General features: G+C 37.3%; 1 protein-coding gene across 1 annotated transcript in view; it reads right to left on the bottom strand.

Annotated features, from left to right (window-relative positions):
- Window positions 1-2,931: 2,931 nt before the first annotated feature.
- Window positions 2,932-18,812, bottom strand: part of WDR72 (WD repeat domain 72) — a 183,754-nt gene continuing 167,873 nt past the window's right edge. Inside the window, exons 18-19 of the mRNA XM_028147777.2 lie at window positions 8,507-8,611; window positions 2,932-2,987 (exon numbers count right to left, since the gene is read on the bottom strand). Of these exons, the coding sequence (XP_028003578.2) occupies window positions 2,932-2,987; window positions 8,507-8,611 (161 nt within the window). The remainder of the gene's footprint in view (window positions 2,988-8,506; window positions 8,612-18,812) is intronic.

The raw sequence follows: 18,812 nt of genomic DNA, 5'->3' as shown, positions 1-18,812 counted from the left end.
GGGCATTAAAATGTGTTTTTTTTAACCATTTGTATCATTGTAATCATGCTCATAATGATGCAATGGTAAGTCTACTTATCTGCAGGATCCTTTTTGAGATAAAGGTACATTTTTCCCAGACTTAATAAATAGGGTTTAAGACTAGGGAGTGGCAAAAAACTCAGTAATCAAGATACATATATTTGAATACAATATTAATGAAAATCAAATGAATGAAAAACACACACACACCACATGTCAAAATTCTAAATAAAGATGGGATCTGAGGAGCTTGGAATGAAGGTGAGAGGAGTAAGGAGTTATGCCAGGACAGGCCTCCCCCAAGCCCTGCCCTGGGAAACTGTTTAATTCCAGTTTATACATTTTCCTTCATGCCATCTGTTGTGTCCTTATTGATGAAATCACAGCAAAGTGGCCTGGGAAACACTCACTATCCATGAAGCCATGTGGAACTCCATCAGAAAGATAGCTACTCAAGGAAGTTTTAACTTTGCAACTTTTTGGTTACAGCTACTTTTGAAAGTATTTTACAATGCTAACTATGTACACATTTACCAAGCAATGACTTTCTTACGTGATGAGATAAAACTTTGGGCAGTTTACACGTAAAACAACATTTTGTGGAGAATCAAAGGGTATAGAGCACTGCTTTTAAATAACCATATAATCAAAATGTCTGCAATATAAAAATTGCATGAATGGTCCATTCTGTAAAAATAAGACTTTAAAAATCAATTGGATTAATGCATTCTGAGCCGTCACTTTAAACACGTGGCATAAAACTCAGTTTTTAAAAATTCAATTATTATAATGTGCCCTCTAAAGATTGAAGAGAAACGTTATTTTTTGAGTAATTACTCACTTGAATAATTATAGAAGGTTTAAAAAAGAAGCAGAACATTGGAGAAAAATGCCCAAGGAAATAAAAATTACCCCAAAATACTACCAACTCGGTAGCATGGTACTATTTAGCAAAGTGTTTTCTTATCATTTTTCTAATGTGTCACGTTCAAAGTAGCCTTAACTTATTTTCTCAAATAGCAACAGAATGTTTCAGGCCTAAGGCCACATCTGTAGTTGTACGTTTATAATGCTATACATTTCACCTTCTATTGGGAGGACTTTACAGTGTTCAGCTTGCCTTCCATAGCCCATCCTGTGGCGTGCCTTCACACAGACCCTGTGAGGAGCTCTCTATGTGGACAGAGAAGCGAGGCTCTGAGAAGCACAGCAGGGACATGCTGCCTGGACACGTGGCAATGAAACCTACGTGCCTTCCAGATTCTGTCCTTCGTAGTATAGCCGGGGTGTAACTCAACAATGAAGAACAGAATTCCTACCTGCAAATTAGAAATATGATATTCCTTGGAGGGAAATATATAATCATAAATATCACCAAGATTATTGTCAGAAAAAAAGCACAAGATAATTTTTAATGAATTATTACAATGACAAAGAAGACTCTGGATACAAACATGTTTGCTCACTAATACAATTCATCCACTGGTTACTTAAGGCGAGGCCATCAGAAAGGACAGTCACATAATCAACTTTTGAGCTGTTAGCTGTGGTTAGGGTTGCCACGTGGTTGATCCAAATAATTGTCTGACAACTTACTAGTTTAAGTTCTCCTTACAATGGAAATTATTGAAATGTTGAATGTAACTCAATATTAAAAATAATTTTTAAAGAGACTAGATTTGGTTAATAAGTTACACATGGATATTAGGGAGTATTATATAAAGTCACATGTTTAGGAATTAAAATGTTTGATAGTTGTTGATGTTGGCCTCCAGAATTCATATTGATAAAGTATTTTAATTAGCCATGTAATATGAATTATTAATTTTAGCACCTACAAAATGATGCCAAAAAATCTTAAAAATCTCATTTAGTAATGTCAGGATTATGTCAGTTCTAATTTAATATGGCTAGGGACATCATAAAATATTCATTAAGGTTTCAGTATTGGTTTCCTTAGACCTAAAAAAATGCTAAATTGGGCAGTGGCTTAAAATTATCTTTATTCTTCTTTGAAAAGAGAATAATACACAATACAGCAAATAAAGCAGATTACCAAGGGCCTTCATAGATGAGCAGTTTAGGTCTGTTCCTGCTTATATTGCTTTGCATATTTTGGTTTAAGAATTCTTGCTAGTCAAGCTTCTTTCTGGAAAAAGACCTGCAAGAGTTTATCCTCCATAAGGACCAGTTGTGATGTGCTATAAGTATGGTGCCCTTCCCAAATTCACATCTATATGTAAATAAGATCAACCTTTAGCTAGAGACATCAGCTTCCGTGTTATTAGAAATCCAACTTAACTGCACAAGCTAGGTCCCTATTATACTCTGTATCACTTATTTGGGCTAATTGATGACTAAATGGAGCTGGCTATTTGTTGACAACATTTCATCCTTAGGGATTAGATTTACTGCAGGGTGATTGATCTGAATTAAAGCTTCTACTAAAACAAAATGTCCTAACCTAACAAATCAAACAAATTTGGTAAAGTTTTGATTAAATACATTGAAGCAACATTAAATTTAAAAGCATAGTGTGTTACACTGTTTAAAAGCAATGTGGTTTTAGTGTTGCTTGTTATATAATTCAGGAACTTAAAATATGGAAGAAAATCCAAAATGGTGTTAAATTTATGTCTGTGGGCTGACATTCCTTGTTGAAAATATTAAAATAAAAGTAAGAAGCAGGAGTATAGAATGAATTGGACAACGGTTTTCTAAAATTAGATAAATTTGGGTATTTTCTATCAGTAATTACACTTTTAATATACTCTGGCTAAAGTATTAGCAAATCTACTACAACCTAATATCCCGATCAACAACAACATAGCATATATACGACGATAAACAAATGGCATGTTTTGGGTCTCTTAATATGTTCAAATACAATTCCTATAGATGCTATTTCATTTAGCACAGCTTGCAGAAGCACATCTTTGCTATCCATGACCGATGCCTTGGCTCACCTGAAAAGAAAACAGATTATCTTGCATTATATGATGAAATAAAGAAAGGAGGAAGAAAGGTGGGGTGGAAGGGAGGAAGAGAGGGAAGGATTAAAGGAAAAAAGGAATGAGAAAAGAAATAAAGGAAGATAAGAAGAAAGGAAGAAAAAAGGAATTACCTATAATTTCTGCATTTTTAAATTTATATTAAATCATATTAGTGTAAGAATAAAATTATATTAAATATATTAGTATAATAAAATAATGTTATCTTGTAAACCAGGTTTCAGGTATATTTTAATTAAACAAATTATTAATATAGGTTGTTTTTTATTGCCAAAAAGCTGAAAGTTTTCAACAAGATGAAACACATTAGAAATTAGCAATTTTTCTTAAATTTCAAGGAGCTGAATTATTTTTTAAAAAGCCCACAATTGCAGTTTTAGGCTCAAATGTTTAAATGTTAGTTGAAATATGATTTGAATTATAAAATAAAAGAAAAACATTTATTTCTCACACTACTTAGATGATTGTTATTGTAGTCTAAAATATATCACTTGCTTTCAATTAATTTGATTATCAAACTAATTGGAGCACTGTGCCTTAGTTAACTACTTCTAAACACATTTATATCAGTGATGTGACCATACATACTAACTACCACTCCTAGTTGGCAAAAACTCAAAAAACCTGATTATTTGGTTTAGTTAAACCCTAGTCTATATTGTATAATATATGCTACATAAAATAATATATTAGCCAAGAAATTTTACATTATTTAAAAGTTATTAGTTAATGCTTTAAATGTTTCCCTTTGGGTAAATAAAAAAAAAATTGATACTTTAAACACAACTAGAAAGAGTTTAAATTTTTTTTTTTTTTTTTTTTTTACTATTGAAATTGTTTTTACTCCTTCTAGAACATTTTTTTTTTTTAGCAGCAACCATAAGAGTGTGTTCTCGATGGCTATGATTGATGGGCTGCTCACACATTCCACATTTTTTCTGCTTCATGCATCATCATCAGCCATCTCCAACACTCCAGTCCTGAATCTGTCCTACTTTCTGTTACCTGATTTTTGCCGGTGATTCATGAGCCAGAGTAGTAAAAGGAAAAAAAATCCACCTTAGCTCTTCACAATGTAGTATCCCCTGGAAACTGGGAGGAATCTAGTTTTGTTCATCAGATTCATGCAAATGCTATATTGATTGACAATGATGTATATAAATCTACACACATAACGTGCTATATAAAAATCACTAAAATGTTCTATTAATGGCAGAATGCATACTGATTATAAATTACTTCAGAATGACGTAGAAATGCTTGTCTGAGTGCTTTTTTGGTACTTTCTCTATTGTCACTACTATTTTCAGCTGAAGCTATGTTTATGTGTACTATCCCTAAGTGCACCAGGAAGTAAAATTCTTCATTTTCCAAGCCAATAAGGTGATAAAAGCTCAAGGTCTCTCATTAACACTAGGATAAACATTGTGAATGTCACACTAAATTTTTTATCATGAGTGCAAAGATGAGAGGCAAGAAGACTTTTATAACCTAGAGAATGGGAACTGAGCTTTAATCACAGCATGAAACAGAAAACAAGAAGTTAACCAGCAAAGGACTAAACTGAACTATTTTGGGGATAGCATCTTTCAGATTCAGAAGCGACCAGGCCTTAAAGAGCCAAAGAAAGAAAGCCTAACGGCCCTAAAATCTCAAAATAAAAGGGAGCTGCGAGTTCACAATGTGGTCTCAATGCTTCTATTACTAGACATCCAAGTTATTCCCACAGGTTTCAGGGATATATAAATGCCATTGAAGGAGAAAGTAGACTTCACAGACTCTAAGGCAGAAACTTCAATCTGGGATTCACCTGTGAGGCAAAACTCTTTGCTAATGAATTATTCCAAAGGAAAGACACAGCTGAGGGAGACCTTAACCTATCAGACAAGACCCCCAGGTTCACTAGCAGAGTCAGAGTAACAAGAACGCTCTGGTCTAAAGTTGCTTTGCCAACCTTAATGGACTGCAGTCACTCACCTGGGTATACAGCTTGAACCAATAAAGAGATCACAATGGCATGATGAACCAGGTAGAGCGCTCTGGAGACCAGCTGAACAACCACAGCACCAGACCTCTAAATCGTGACCTACATGCACACTCCAGCCCATTTACAAACGGTCATCCCAGTCTCTCCAGTGCCAGAGAGCAGTGATGATGGAAAAATAACACTCTACAGATGAAGTTCAAAACCCACTGTATTCAAATATAGTCAGTTCACGAAGTCAATCTTACTGTCTTATATAAATTCTAAAAATTTGGTTTTAGTAATAACATTTTAAATGTTCTATCAATGTTTAAAAAACTTCGACTTCACCTTTTAAAAAAGCTATTTTAGTTTTTCTATCTTCAATGCCCCTTTGCACTCTGCATGTGCAAATGAGTTGGTAGCAGCAATATGAAGCTAGAAGAACTAAAGTGAAATGTTTAGAGGATTTACAAAGAAAAGACTTTATGTGAAAAGAACAATATATGAGACCATATTCTTCAACTGTGCTTGAATGGGAAAATGATTTTTTTGTTTTCATTTTCTATATGCTGTCCCAACAACGGGTCTATTCATTAAAAAATGATGTAATAAATATGTTAGTCACTTAGAATTGCATAGATAAAACTATATAAGGTCAATATCCATTAAAGCTTGAAGACTGACCACATTCAATTTTGTAACTGGGGGATTTTGCACATACATGAAAATGTTAAAAGGAATTTTAAATTATTGATAATATCCCAGGTGAAAATGGTAAGAATGATGCATTCATGATTTAAATTCACTTCCTTCCATACAAGGAATAACAAATATACAAATACAATTATAAGCTTAGCTACTGAAGCACATGTATTGGTTTGAAGACACCTTACCAAAGCTTATCACTTAAAACCCCCAATTTCTTTTTTTTTTTCTAACAAAGGTGGTTAAACACCCTCTTACATGGTAAATAGAGCTAACTAGATCACTAAAGTAATATTTCTAGTTTTGGAGTCCTTATATTTGAATGACTTAATAGTTTGAATATTTGAATGACATAATAGTTTGAAGTTAATTTTTGGACATTGAGAAGTAGACAGTCATATTTTCACAGGTCAAGAAAGTCCCTCTCTGCCACCAATTTCACATATCTCCCTTCATGTTCGGTTTTAAGAATTTTGCTTCTCCAATGCTCATACTTCAAAAAAAATGATGCACTCTTTCATCAAAATTTCTTCTTACTAAACAAGCACCTCTGTCAGAAGTGTCTTAATTTCTTATCACAGAATGTTATCCACACAAGGAGCAATAAATAATTCATGCCACTGCCTCTTGGCTGTGTGTCCCTGAGCTGCACGGAGCTGGAAGGCTGGCAGCTGTGTCAGGACGAGCGCCAAAGATCTGACATGACAAGTGACTAACAAGTTTCTTTCAGTTCATAGTGAAAGAAGACAATGGCCCAAAGTGCAGAAAGAAATCCTGAAACAAAATAAAACTGCTTCTTTCTTTTTACCTAAGTGTTTGCAATGAGCTTATTTCCACCCCACAAGCCCTGGTCATTTTATAGGACTGCCCAGCCCCCTTTATTCCTCACACTTGCTTGGCCATTTACGCCTGGCCACGGATCAATATGAGAAATTCTTGGAGAAATACGATGTCTCCATGACAACCAAGCCACAAATTCTCAGTGGAAGGCAGTGAGACCAGTAGTGAACTCTCCAGAGGTTTCCAGGCCTATAAGGCAAGATGTCTTAAAATGCAGGAGTGGACAGAGGGAAAAGCCAGAGTAATTCATTCTTTATTACCAGTTTAATGATGTCCGATGTATAGACAGTACTCACTTTTTAAGTTAAGAATCTTTATCAGCACCTATATTTTCTAATTAATCTTTCTGTTTTTTGATACCTCCTTTTGTTGATGTCAATCAGATTTGACTATGTTATATTTGAATCTCACTACAATTCCATACAGAGGGATGATGGAAATTTATGCGACTTTTGAAATGGTATAAAGTGAATCTATTCTTGCCAAAGCAATGAACACTTAGGTAAAGACATGCCTCATGGACTTAACTGCCTGACAAATGGTTGATAGAAAACCAATTATTAAGACAGTTTAAAAACCTAGTCAAAATTAGGTGATTTGAGTCAAAACAAAAAGTTTATTTTAAATTAATTTTAATTTGGAAATGTAATGCTACCCCTATCCTCTCCCTTTTAGAGTAGGGTAGATCTACACTTGTCTTTTAGATATGGCAGGGGATGGGTTTACTGTACTGATGAGACATTTCTGTCATTGCTAAAGATGCCGTTTCTCCGTTTGCGGGAGAGCAGAAGTGCGGCTGAGAGCAGACACAGGGCGGCAGTCCATCTTTTGAGGAATCTTCGTGCAGTGGAGGGACTGAAATACAATGCCATCGCCACTGGGCCTATTGGGGTTCCGAGATGACTTAGGGGACCTGACATAGATTGCAGGCTGCACCTTTCACTGAAAATTAAATCTCAGTAGCTCTCCTCGGGGAAGGATCAGGGGACTGTTTGCAGCTGCCCCCTGTCAGCGAAGGCTACAAGATTTGGAAATCTCTTAACTAAGCTGACAGGCCACAGAGAGGATGAATCAAAAATCTGATACATGGATCAGCACACAAAGATGGGAGAGGGGAGAGGGTACCCAGCAGCCAGAGAAAATAGGAAAGAAAAATGTTTAGTGGAGGAAGATAGTTAACTCTTTCATTCATAACAATAAGGTACTTTTTAGCACCTTATGGCTTTGTAGTGATCCAGGAATGCCCTTCAACTTTCACAAAGATTTTTTTTCTCTTTAGCTAATTAGTTGTTAAAATTAGGCATGCTTCAAAAAGATAAAAAAACGGAAACAAAAATCTATGCTAAAGCGTTCTGGTCTTATTTTTCCAATACATTTCTGCCTATTCTTTCTACAAAGAAAATACAAACATAAATAACTTGACATTGGGTAAATTTTATTGCATGGGGAAGGATTATTATTTTCTTTTTCTTTCTTTCTAAACAGCTGACAACATCCTTTAGTACATTACTGTTATGCTAAAATCCTCTCATGCCAGGTAGAGTCCTGTTTGTATTTAGAAAGGTAAATAGATTGTAATGATGACAATTTGCGTCTCTTTTGTCCCTAATTCTCCCTTTCCGCTCGATCCTATTATTTGAAATATTTAAAATATTGCCATTTCTTCAGTTTCCAATCTCTGCCTCTATTAACCAGTTTAGCCTAAAATTGATGATAATGAACTAATAGTGTCAGCTTCCTTTTCAGTCATAAAGCCTTTGTACTTCCTCCAACTGAATTCTTGATGAAAGAGGAAAAGATAACAGCTCCACGCCGTGACCCCTGGAGGTGACCATTAATTTGACAGTGCAGCTGCTAAGAGCAAACAGCATTACAATGTCCTGTCTCCCCACCCCCTTCCAAGGACCCCAAAGCTGTGTCAAATTTATCATTTTATACTTGACTATTTTTAAATGGCTTTCACCTGGACTCTCAGACTCTTTCACGACACATCTGTCAGGCATGTCCTCAGTGTCTTGGAAGTTTGCCGAGTTTGAGTCGCTGTCATGCTTGACCAGACTGGCTGAAGCTATTAAAAAGAGAGAGCGAGAGAGAAAAGAAAGAGTGATGAAAAGTAGTAATAAACACCATTAAAACATTTCCTTTCAGTTCCACAGTGATTTCCAGGGACACATGATGTAAACACAAACAATAAATTGAAATAAAATGTATCCTCTAAGTATGTATTGGCAGACATGTAATTAGTTGAAAAATCTATAGATGAGACTTTATCTTAGAAGAAAAATAAGTTCATGGCATCAGCTTAAAAGCTACAAAGTAACAAAGTGATCCCTTCAAAGTAGAAATCGTATTTTTAATGCATAAATCTAAAACAATATAGTCAATTAATGGCAATAGGACACAGAGAGAAGGACATGAGGCTAGTCAATTAGAAAGACCAGTGCATGGCTGGTGCAATGGTTCCTTTTGTCACACAAATCATCACTGATGAACACTTCTCATACATTGTGGTTCTCCATCAAATTAAAAAAAAACTATGATACCAATTATCTAAAAAAAAAGGCCCTATAAAATAATTTTTAAAATATAGAATGAATACACTGCACACAATAATAAAGAGGGCTGGTATTTTCCATGGGAGGTCTCCAGGAAACTTGTCATGAGATACTATTTTCTGAGTAGGAATTATGAACAGAAACAGAAGCTATCACAGGAACCTAAGCACATTACAACCACTAGTTCCACTAGAGAAAACATAGACTCAAGTTTCCACATTTTCCCATAGGTTGTAATTCTTGGTCTAAATTATCTCCATAAGAAACATATTTCCATATTACATTTGTTCACTGAATCATATCTCAGGAAAAGTGGACATGTCTTCATGAGAAAAACCCCGTGAATAATGAAACAAAGCAAGCCTAAAATAATATAAATTGTCATACTTCTCTGGAGTCAAACAACATAAACATGTATATTTTTTACTACATTGGAATTTTATCTCTTACAAATTGCTGCAGCAAGCATGACCACTGTCTCCTCAGGTCTTGATAACACACAAGACATTTATAAGCAATAAGTGCAATCAAGAAAATATGTATTTATAACTCACGCATGAAATAACACATTTGTTGGCACAGGGGAATGTACAGGGACACTGTTCCCAAACCTTCGTTAGGAGATGAGAGCAAGTGCAGAGGCTGAGGCCAGGCCACTTCACACTTTCCATGAGTGACACAGGGGACCGGCCAGGTCCAGAGCGGCTTTAGTAGGGCTCTTGTTTTTTTGTTTTTTGTGGAGTGTGCATTGTGTTGGCGATCACAGCCTGAGGCTCATATATGCACACTTTAAAGGAGACTAGTAACATACTTCTGATCCACAGAGTCCGGTCCCACAGTTTCAGCACCCCTCAGAATGGACAGTACTCTGTTCCGTGGAAGTGCCTGCAGAGTTTGGATTCACTGCATCTCTAAAACCTTTGTTTGAGAACACATTATGAGGAAAATATATGAAATTCTGATTTTAAATGAATAAAACCAACTTTTTATGTTGTACATTTGAATTTTTTGAAAAAATAAATGAAAGTAAGTAGCCTGTTTTATTCACTTCTGTATATCATGGGCCATAGAAGGTATTTTTGAAGGATTTGCAAAATGAATGAATGAAGCAGAGGTACCCTGTTGGATGTCCTCCTGATCTGAGAGGATATGTGCTTTAAACTACTGTCTCCTGTTTAGGCCCACTTGGTATGAAGGATGCTTATTTGCAAAATGGTGGTCTGGGTTAGTCTGTGACTTGAAAGGAGCAACACGACACACATGGCCTAAGTTGTTATTGGTGTAGCTGCCTTTAATTTCCCCCAGGTTAGATCACACTTACAGATTATTTTTGAATCCAAAGGTTTTTGTGAACTGTTTCAGTGGGATAATTAAATGCATCAAAATTGCAGAACAATATGACATTGGTCAAGATTTCTTGGCCTGTTTTAATCATTTTTATCTCTATGTATCTTGCTAATTTTCTGAAATACTGATGTTAGTATTTATAACAAGGAATTAATCATATAGGGAAATCTATTATGAATGGCTAATGAGGTATAACCTGTGTTTATTTGGGCAAATGCAATAGCCCTTATCACCTCATACACTGTTCTTTCATAATTTAAAATGTTCACCTATTCATTCATTCATTCCTCCAATAAAACTCTGTTCTCTTCTAGAGGAAGACAGCATGGTATTAGAACAGCAAAGTAAATACCTGCAAACACTTTTAGTGGCATTAAAGGGGCCCAGGATGAATTGACATCTCAAGAAAGCCAGAAAGTTTGATGTAGTTTTTAGCTACATGATCTTCAGTAAACTCACAGGGGTGGGAGCCATGCAGCTATTTTTTTCTTCACCACTGATGTTGAAGGGTGTGGTTTGTGTGGGGGTAGGAGAATGGTGAAAGCTATTCTTCAGATATTTTGCTTCATTACACTTTAGCTTTCAAATCTGAGATGGTACGAGATTTGCCATTTTTACTGGATAGTTTATAGGGGTTCCAATTAAATTTACTGCAAAAGAAATACCTACATTCTGTCAATGGGGAACAACAAGCATTGGAAAGGTTAATTACCGCCATTCTACTTTTTTTTTTTTTTTTTTTGAGAGGCTAATCTTTGCAATTGTTCTTTTGGGTGTTTCCTGTGATATTTCATCATTAAAGTCTGACATGATGTGTGACCAAGGCTTCTCTAATGAATCATTTCCAAAATGATGAAATCAACAACTATTGATTTAGTGCTTATTATGGATAGAGCGCCTTGCTAGACAATGTGAGGGGTAAAAAATGAAAGCACTTTTTATATGCCCTCATACAACTTGTGATCTAGTTGAGGTAGATCACAAGTTGTATGAGGGCATATAAGTAACTAGTAACTAGTAGGATCATTAGAGAGAATATTTCAAGAGTGATATGGTTTTAAGGAATGCAGAGGTAATTTCCCTGCAAGAGGGTAGTCTGGAAGTAAAATTTGAATTAGATCTTCTTGATAGGAAAAACAGTTAGCTGAATGGGAGTTCATTCAGGTAAAAGAAAAAGTTGTGAACCTGGCTGGGTATGACCAAAGAAATATATTAGTCTAGTGCCACAAATATATTTGTTAACAAAATGTTGCTGCCTACTTTTGTATGTATTTTTAATGAATTCTCTTTGAGCTTTTTCTGAACTGCTGTTGTGGCTAATTTTTCTCACCTGTATAAGTTAGTTATAGACAGGTTTTTCCTAGCCCTAGATAGTCAATAATTTGATCTTTACTGATGGTGGGCCCATTTATCACAGTAAGTTGTCCTTTCACTATACATATTGACTTTTATTTATCAATACCAAAGTCCATTTGTAGCTCATCACTAAAGTTCTTGGATATTTTCAGTAGTTTTTGAAGATGCATTTTAGGGCTTGGCAAAGAGATACTTTTGACATCAATATAGTGCAAATGGTTGCTAGGCTCACCCTTAACTTAAAATCAACTGTTTATTTCCTCTGTAATGGATTCTGAAATAGTCTGCATTTGGGAGGCAAGGGTCAAAAAAATGAACTCTTCTTGACAGTTCTACCACTAAAGATGTTAGGCTCTTCCATTTACACATCACACACCTCAAAATATTGACAACTGAAAGGGAAGTGTTCTAAATATCTTTGTGATATCTTTGGTAGCTATATAGAGGGTGAAGTCCATGCACTTTGTATGGATGTGTTTGACTAGGGTGTGTGCTTAATGAGTGTAATTCTAGATCCTAAACAAATGAATGGTTCAACTGTAGACAATATCAGATCAGCAACTTTTAAAAGTGATTTTAGAGAGAGGAAGGGATAGGGAGAGGGAGAGATAGAAACATTGATCAACTGCCTCCTGCAGGCCCCCTACTGGGGATTGAGTTTGAATACCAGTCAGCAACCTGGGCATGTGCCCTAGGATTTGAACTCTTGGGGCATGGACTATGCTCCCGAGCCATACTGACTGGGCTGAAATCAGTAATTATTAAACCAAATTTAAGAATATCTAACAAACCCTGGTCAGTTTGCTCAGAGGTTAGAGCATCTGCCTGTGGACCTAAGGGTTGAGGGTTCTATTCCCAGTCAATGGCACATACCTGGGTTCTGTCCAAACTCAGGTCAAGTCCATGTAGGAGACAGCCAACTGATGTGTCTCTCTCACTCACACACTGATGTTTCTCTCTCTATTTCTCTCTCCCTTTCTCTCCTCACTTCCACTCTTTAAAAATCAATGGCATATATATATATATATATATATATATATATATATATATATATATATGGAAACCCAGAAGATTGCATGACAAAGGCTCTATAGAAGAATTTACTATAAAAAATGTGATGACAGGGTCATCAGTGTTTATGCTCCTTCACTTCCCTCTAGTCTCTATTTTGATTTTGGTTAACCGCTAAAAATTCCCTTTCCTTTTCAACTCATTTGCAAATAGATGGTATTAACTCTTAAAGGTGGGTAGACCTAGGCAGCAAACAGCTCCAAGAAATGTACCCTCGCCCCCACAAGAGGATCAGCACTGACAAAAATCTCTGTCTCCTTCACAAATAGGAACTTGTCTTTCCAAGCTAGGCCAGCATGCAGTATATGTAGAGTCCTTGTTAAAAATCCATATCATTTACAGTGTGAATAAAATCTGCAGTCCAAATAATGTTTTCAATACAATGACTTATATATGATTTAAAAATAGATCCCATTCATCTTATGTATGGACTTTTTGGAAGTATTTTAGATATTGATAGGAAAATCATTAATAAAAACATATAACAGTTTGAAATATTGGTCAACTGAACAAAATAAATCACTGTAGTAGCAGATAAAACTCAGACAAAAATCTTAATCACACTTTAAAAATAATGGAGAGTTTGCAGAGATCAGGAAAGACTAAAAGACTGCTCAGATTTGTGGAATGAGCAGGGAAAAGAAAGAAGTCAAAGTCCTGAGTTCAAGTCTACTAGCGCAATATGGTGGCCAAGAGGGTCACTTCCTCTTTGATAATTTAGGTCTCTTCCTAATCTTAAGGAGTCAGTATGAAATCAACTAAAAACAAAAAATATTTCCAGAGGCTTACAAGAAAAAAGAAAAAAAAATACATTAAATTCAAGTAGAAGTTAATACTAATGCAATACTCACAGATCACAAAAGACTGCAATAAATTTTAAGTTGAGGTATTAATTATTTACTAAATCTTTTAAAACACAGCTTATGCCTCTCAGGTACAGAAATTTCCTCTGTTCTCCAGGGTGTTTGAACAATGGACTGCTTTGGTAAGGCCTCTAAACAAGCAAGTGCATCTCTAGCCTAAGGCAGGTACTCGGAGTACTTATGAAATAGCTGAGTGAAACTACTAACAAGGATTCCTAAGAATTTAAAAAGCAATGATTAATTTCACTTGTAATTTAAGGGAGAACTCTTAAGGTCAGGCCTAGATTATAGTTCAAACATATCCAAACATCCCTCCAAATCTATTATTAATTTCAACAGTCTACATAATAAGGAAGACTCTGTCTGCCTTATTTCTGAATGGAAAATATAATTTCTCATTGTTTAAATTAATACATATATTTGGGTGCTAAACAAAAGTGAGTATCAATAATTTTACTGTAAAGAGGAACTTCTGAGTTCCTGAATATGCGTGTGTGGGGGAGTGGTTGGTTTTAGTGGAAGAAAGCTCAAGTAACAGGACCTGGAAGATCTGTTTTTTAATTCCATCTGTACTCATAACAGTATGTCCTTGAATATGTCATTTCACTTTCCTGGAATTTTATTAATAAAACTAGAGGCCTGGTGCATGAAATTTGTGCATGGGGGTGTGTGTCCCTCAGCCCAGCCTGCACCCTCTCCAACTGGGACCCCTCTCACAATCCAGGACTGCTGGCTTCCAACTGCTCGCCTGCCTGCCTTCCTGATTGCCCCTAACCGCTTCTGCCTGCCAGCCTGATCACCCCCTAACCACTCCCCTGACAGCCTGATTGATGCCTAATTGCTCCCCTGCCAGCCTGTTTGCCCCTAACTGCCCTCCCCTGCAGGCCTGGTCACACCTAACTGCCCTCCCCTGCCAGCTTGGTCACCCCTAACTGCTCTCCCCTGCAGGCCTGGGTCTCCCCCAACTGCCCTTCTCTGCAGGCCCAGTTGCCCCCAACTTCCATCCTCTGCTGGCCTGGTCCCCCGCAACTGCCCTCCCCTGCAGGCTTGATCGCCCTCAACTGCCCTCCCTTGCAGGCCTGGTCCCTCCCAACTGCCCTCCCCTACTGGCCATCTTGTGGTGGCCATCTTGTGTCCACATGGGGGCAGCCACCTTTGACCACATGGGGGCAGCCATCTTGTGTGTTGGAGTGACAGTCTATTTGCATATTACTCTTTTATTAGATAGGATGAGACAGGTGGACAGGACAACCTTCTTGACATTTTCTGGCTCTGAGATAAATATTCTGCGAGCTCAGAGTCCAACACCAACCAACCATTCAATATATCACTGAGCAGGATACTAGGAGCATAAGTGGCTACTACACTACCCTTATAGTAAATAATGAGAACTTCTGAGGCACTTTCTGAATTAAGTGAGATTGTTATTTTACTACACGTGGCAATGTCCAATCTCACTGAGGGACAGAAGAAATCAGGGCAGCTTCAGAGAGATACTTGGGTAGTTGCAATGCCAATGTGAAGCAGCCCTAAGAAAAGATGACCAAGAAAGGACTGAGGCTACAGTATGACTACTCCTGAGAACAAACAAGGTGAATCTTTAGCACAGAAAATCATCCACTAGATGTTTGCCGATGATGCAAAAAAAATCTTTAAAAGCAAATCTTACTTTTCTTAGAATCATGTTTATGCAATTAATTCCTTTAAACAACCCCTCTCTTCATCCATCAATTAGGCAAATATGTCTTTCAGTACAAGATAAATCATCCTAAACTAAATTAATTGGGTATATGTAATAATTACAAGAAACACAATTGCTGTGGACAAGCTCTGGCCTGGATGTGAGGTGGTCTGGGTTAGGTTAGGCTGTATGTGCACTAGACTCATTTGAAGTCTGGCTCCATCCTGGCTTCAGAGCTCCAGGCATGAAGAAGTTTCAAATGCCCTAGCTGGTTTGGCTCAGTGGATAGAGCATTAGCCTGTGGACTGAAGGGCCCCAGGTTCGATTCTGGCAAAGGGCACATGCCTGGGTTGTGGGCTCAATCTCTCTTTCTTTCTCTCTCTCTCTCTCTCTCTTTCTCTCTTCTCTCTCTCTCTCTCTCTCTCTCTCTCTCTCTCTCTCTCTCTCTCCCCTTCCTCTCTGAAATCAATAAAGGTATATATTTTTAAAAAAAGAAGTTCTCAATTATTGTTTGTCGAGTAAATGGACAGGTTCATGGAGAGGTGTGGTATTCCTGTGGAGCTGTATTTTCCTCAGTCAAATCTCTTAAAGGAGAATCAGTGGAGTTCCAACTCTTTCCATTCCATCCTATATAATAAAAACCTAAAATGCAAATTGACCTAAGGGTGGAATGACCAGTAGCTATGATGCACACTGACCACTAGGGGCAGATGCTCAACACAAGAGCTGACCCTCCCCCCACCCCCCCGTGGTCAGTGCACTCCCACAGGGGAAGCGCCGCTTAGCCAGAAGCCAGGCTCATGGGTGGCGAGCACAGCGGCAGTGGTGGGAGCCTCTCCTGCCTCTGCAGCAGCGCTAAGGACCCCTTGGGGGATGTCTGCCTGCCGGCTTAGGCCCGCTTCCCCTGGGCAGGCAGACATTCCCAGAGGGGTCCTGGACTGTGAGAGGACACAGGCCGGGGTGAGGGAGCCACCCCTCCCCAGTGCACGAATGTCTTTTATGTGTAAGGATGGGACCCATGACGTCATTTGTCTTAGTCAAGCCTGGCATGAAAACAAACTCTAATGAAGTTATTTAAACTCTCAAACTGAAACAGACTGTTGAGACATATTGGATGGAGGATGAAGAGAGTATGACATTGGAAACATGTAAGTTGAGAAGTAGGAAGGGAGAATAACAGGGAATGATGCAATTATTTCTCCTCTTTCTGCTGCATTTCCTCACCCCCCACACCCCCCAAAGGGTAATTTTCAGGGTCACCAATGAGAGGTTTGCTTGAATTTCTGTATGTGCCCTTTAGCATACCATTTCACTGGCAAGCGGTGCTCTAAGGAGAGGTGATCAGTGGAAGAGTACCCCCCTCCCCTTTTTAAACATCAAATCAAAATAATTTCCACTACTTTAGCCCCTGAGCATCTTCTACAACATTACTCCTTAATTTTCTTCTGAGTAAATTAAGAGTGGATATAACCCAGGAAAACATTACTTACATCATTTTTATACTTACCTATAATTTGGTAGAGAATTTCTAGGTGTAAGAAATAAACTGGTCAAATCAGCAAGCTTAAATGCTTTTTCATTTAAGCCATAGAGACAATTATTCAAGACAAAGGGACTCAAGAACATCTTATCTGAAAGGATCTCTTCATTACTATAAGGAAGTATAGGTGATGAATGAGTTCTAAGAATGTACGGAAATCAACTTCCACACTCTTCATGTAGTTGAGGTTTTCTGCAAAAGTCATTTGACATTTCTTATAAGGGCCAAATCCTATGGTAAGTACAGAAATGCATTACTGTTCAGAAGTTCAAGAAGTTGAAAGCAGGAATGTATTCCAAAGAAGAAAACAAGTAGATCCCCATGTATTGACAAATTGAAGAACGGTAAGTAAAGGGAGAATCCTAAGAAGAATTTATAGCAAACTTCCCAGCTTGCATTTAAAAATTTAGAAAAAAGTTGGGGAAACAAAAGAGATCCTTCAATCAAAAGAGTATCAAGCTAGCATTGAGATCAGAGATAAAGATGATTTATATAGAAACTTAAGATAAGGATTCACAGCATGGGGCAATTTAAACCACAGCAAAGTTTATGGTTTCCCACAAGAAAAAATACCCAACGTTTTCCTCTCGAATCGGAGGGAGAAGAAACTGTCATGTGGCACTACCATTGGAATTCTTAAGAGCAGCAACTTTTCCAGAGGCCGAACCTAAGATGACAATATCAGCATGGGGAGAATGGTTGGCAGGTAGTCTCAAATTCCTAGCTGATAGCTGTCTCTATCTCAAGGGAAAGCCTTTGTCTCAGATGGTTAGTCCAGTATCAGAGCACTTGTATCTCCTAGATAGAAAATGGAAAATAAGAAAATCAAATTATCTAGATTATACCTTCATCTTCTAGTGCTTTGTCAACATTAAGAAGGATGCAAGGAAGACTAGGTCTAAGTTACCATATCGTGTATCATTAGGCTTGGTTACTTCTCTGAATTGATTTATTTTTATTTGAATAACATCAAAAGGGTATGTTAGCATACTTGAGCACTTGCTGAAATTGAATGGAAGACATGTTTGGATGGTAATACTGTGACTTACCACTGTATTATAATGTACTCTGCAGCAAGCATCACTCTCTTGCACACCACACCCAACACATGCACTGGTGCCAAACACAGAAAGCATAGGTGGTCTGTTGGAATTGATTGCTTCTTATGGTCACACATTTAAAGTGCAGCCATTCATTTCAAAATACTAATTTTGCTGGGGGATAAATAATTAAAAGATGCCTTCTCAAATCCTTAAGCTGTGTCACTGTATTATAGTCAGTAATTGTACTAATATCTCTAAGAGATGTAAAGTGGGGGGGAGTGGGGGAGGAGTGACGGACATCTGTAATGGTGTCAACAATAAATAAATTTTAAAAAGAGATGGTTTCCCAAAATATAGAAATGACCTTGACCTTGACAAGTAGTAGAGTTTCATTTGGATACTAGACAAGCCAGTGCATCTATAAATAAAGGATAAGAGAAACACACCTAAAGAAAGTAAACTTTTAAAGAACAAGTATGATATGAATAAAGGGAAATGAGCAACTATAATGAGACTTGCACAAAACTAAATTCCATACAAAAGAGAATCATAGAGAAATAAAGAATAGAAAACAAAAGCTAAGAGATAAACAGATATTTTTACTATTTATTTTTTAATCCTTGCCTAAGGGTATGTTTATTTATTTTAGAGAGAGAATGGAAGGGAGAGAGAAAAACATCGATGTGGGAGAGAAACATCAATCGGTTGCCTCCATAGGTGTCCTGACGGGATGGAACCTGCAGCCTTCTGGTGTATAGGATGATGCTCCAACCGACTGAGCCACCTGGCCAGGGCCCATATTTTCAGATAAGA

The sequence above is a fragment of the Eptesicus fuscus genome, chromosome 5, assembly GCF_027574615.1.
Source record: "Eptesicus fuscus isolate TK198812 chromosome 5, DD_ASM_mEF_20220401, whole genome shotgun sequence".
Lineage (NCBI taxonomy): Eukaryota > Metazoa > Chordata > Mammalia > Chiroptera > Vespertilionidae > Eptesicus > Eptesicus fuscus.
The sequence above is the reverse complement of the archived record's forward strand: the minus strand, read 5'-3'. Positions and strand labels throughout refer to the sequence as shown.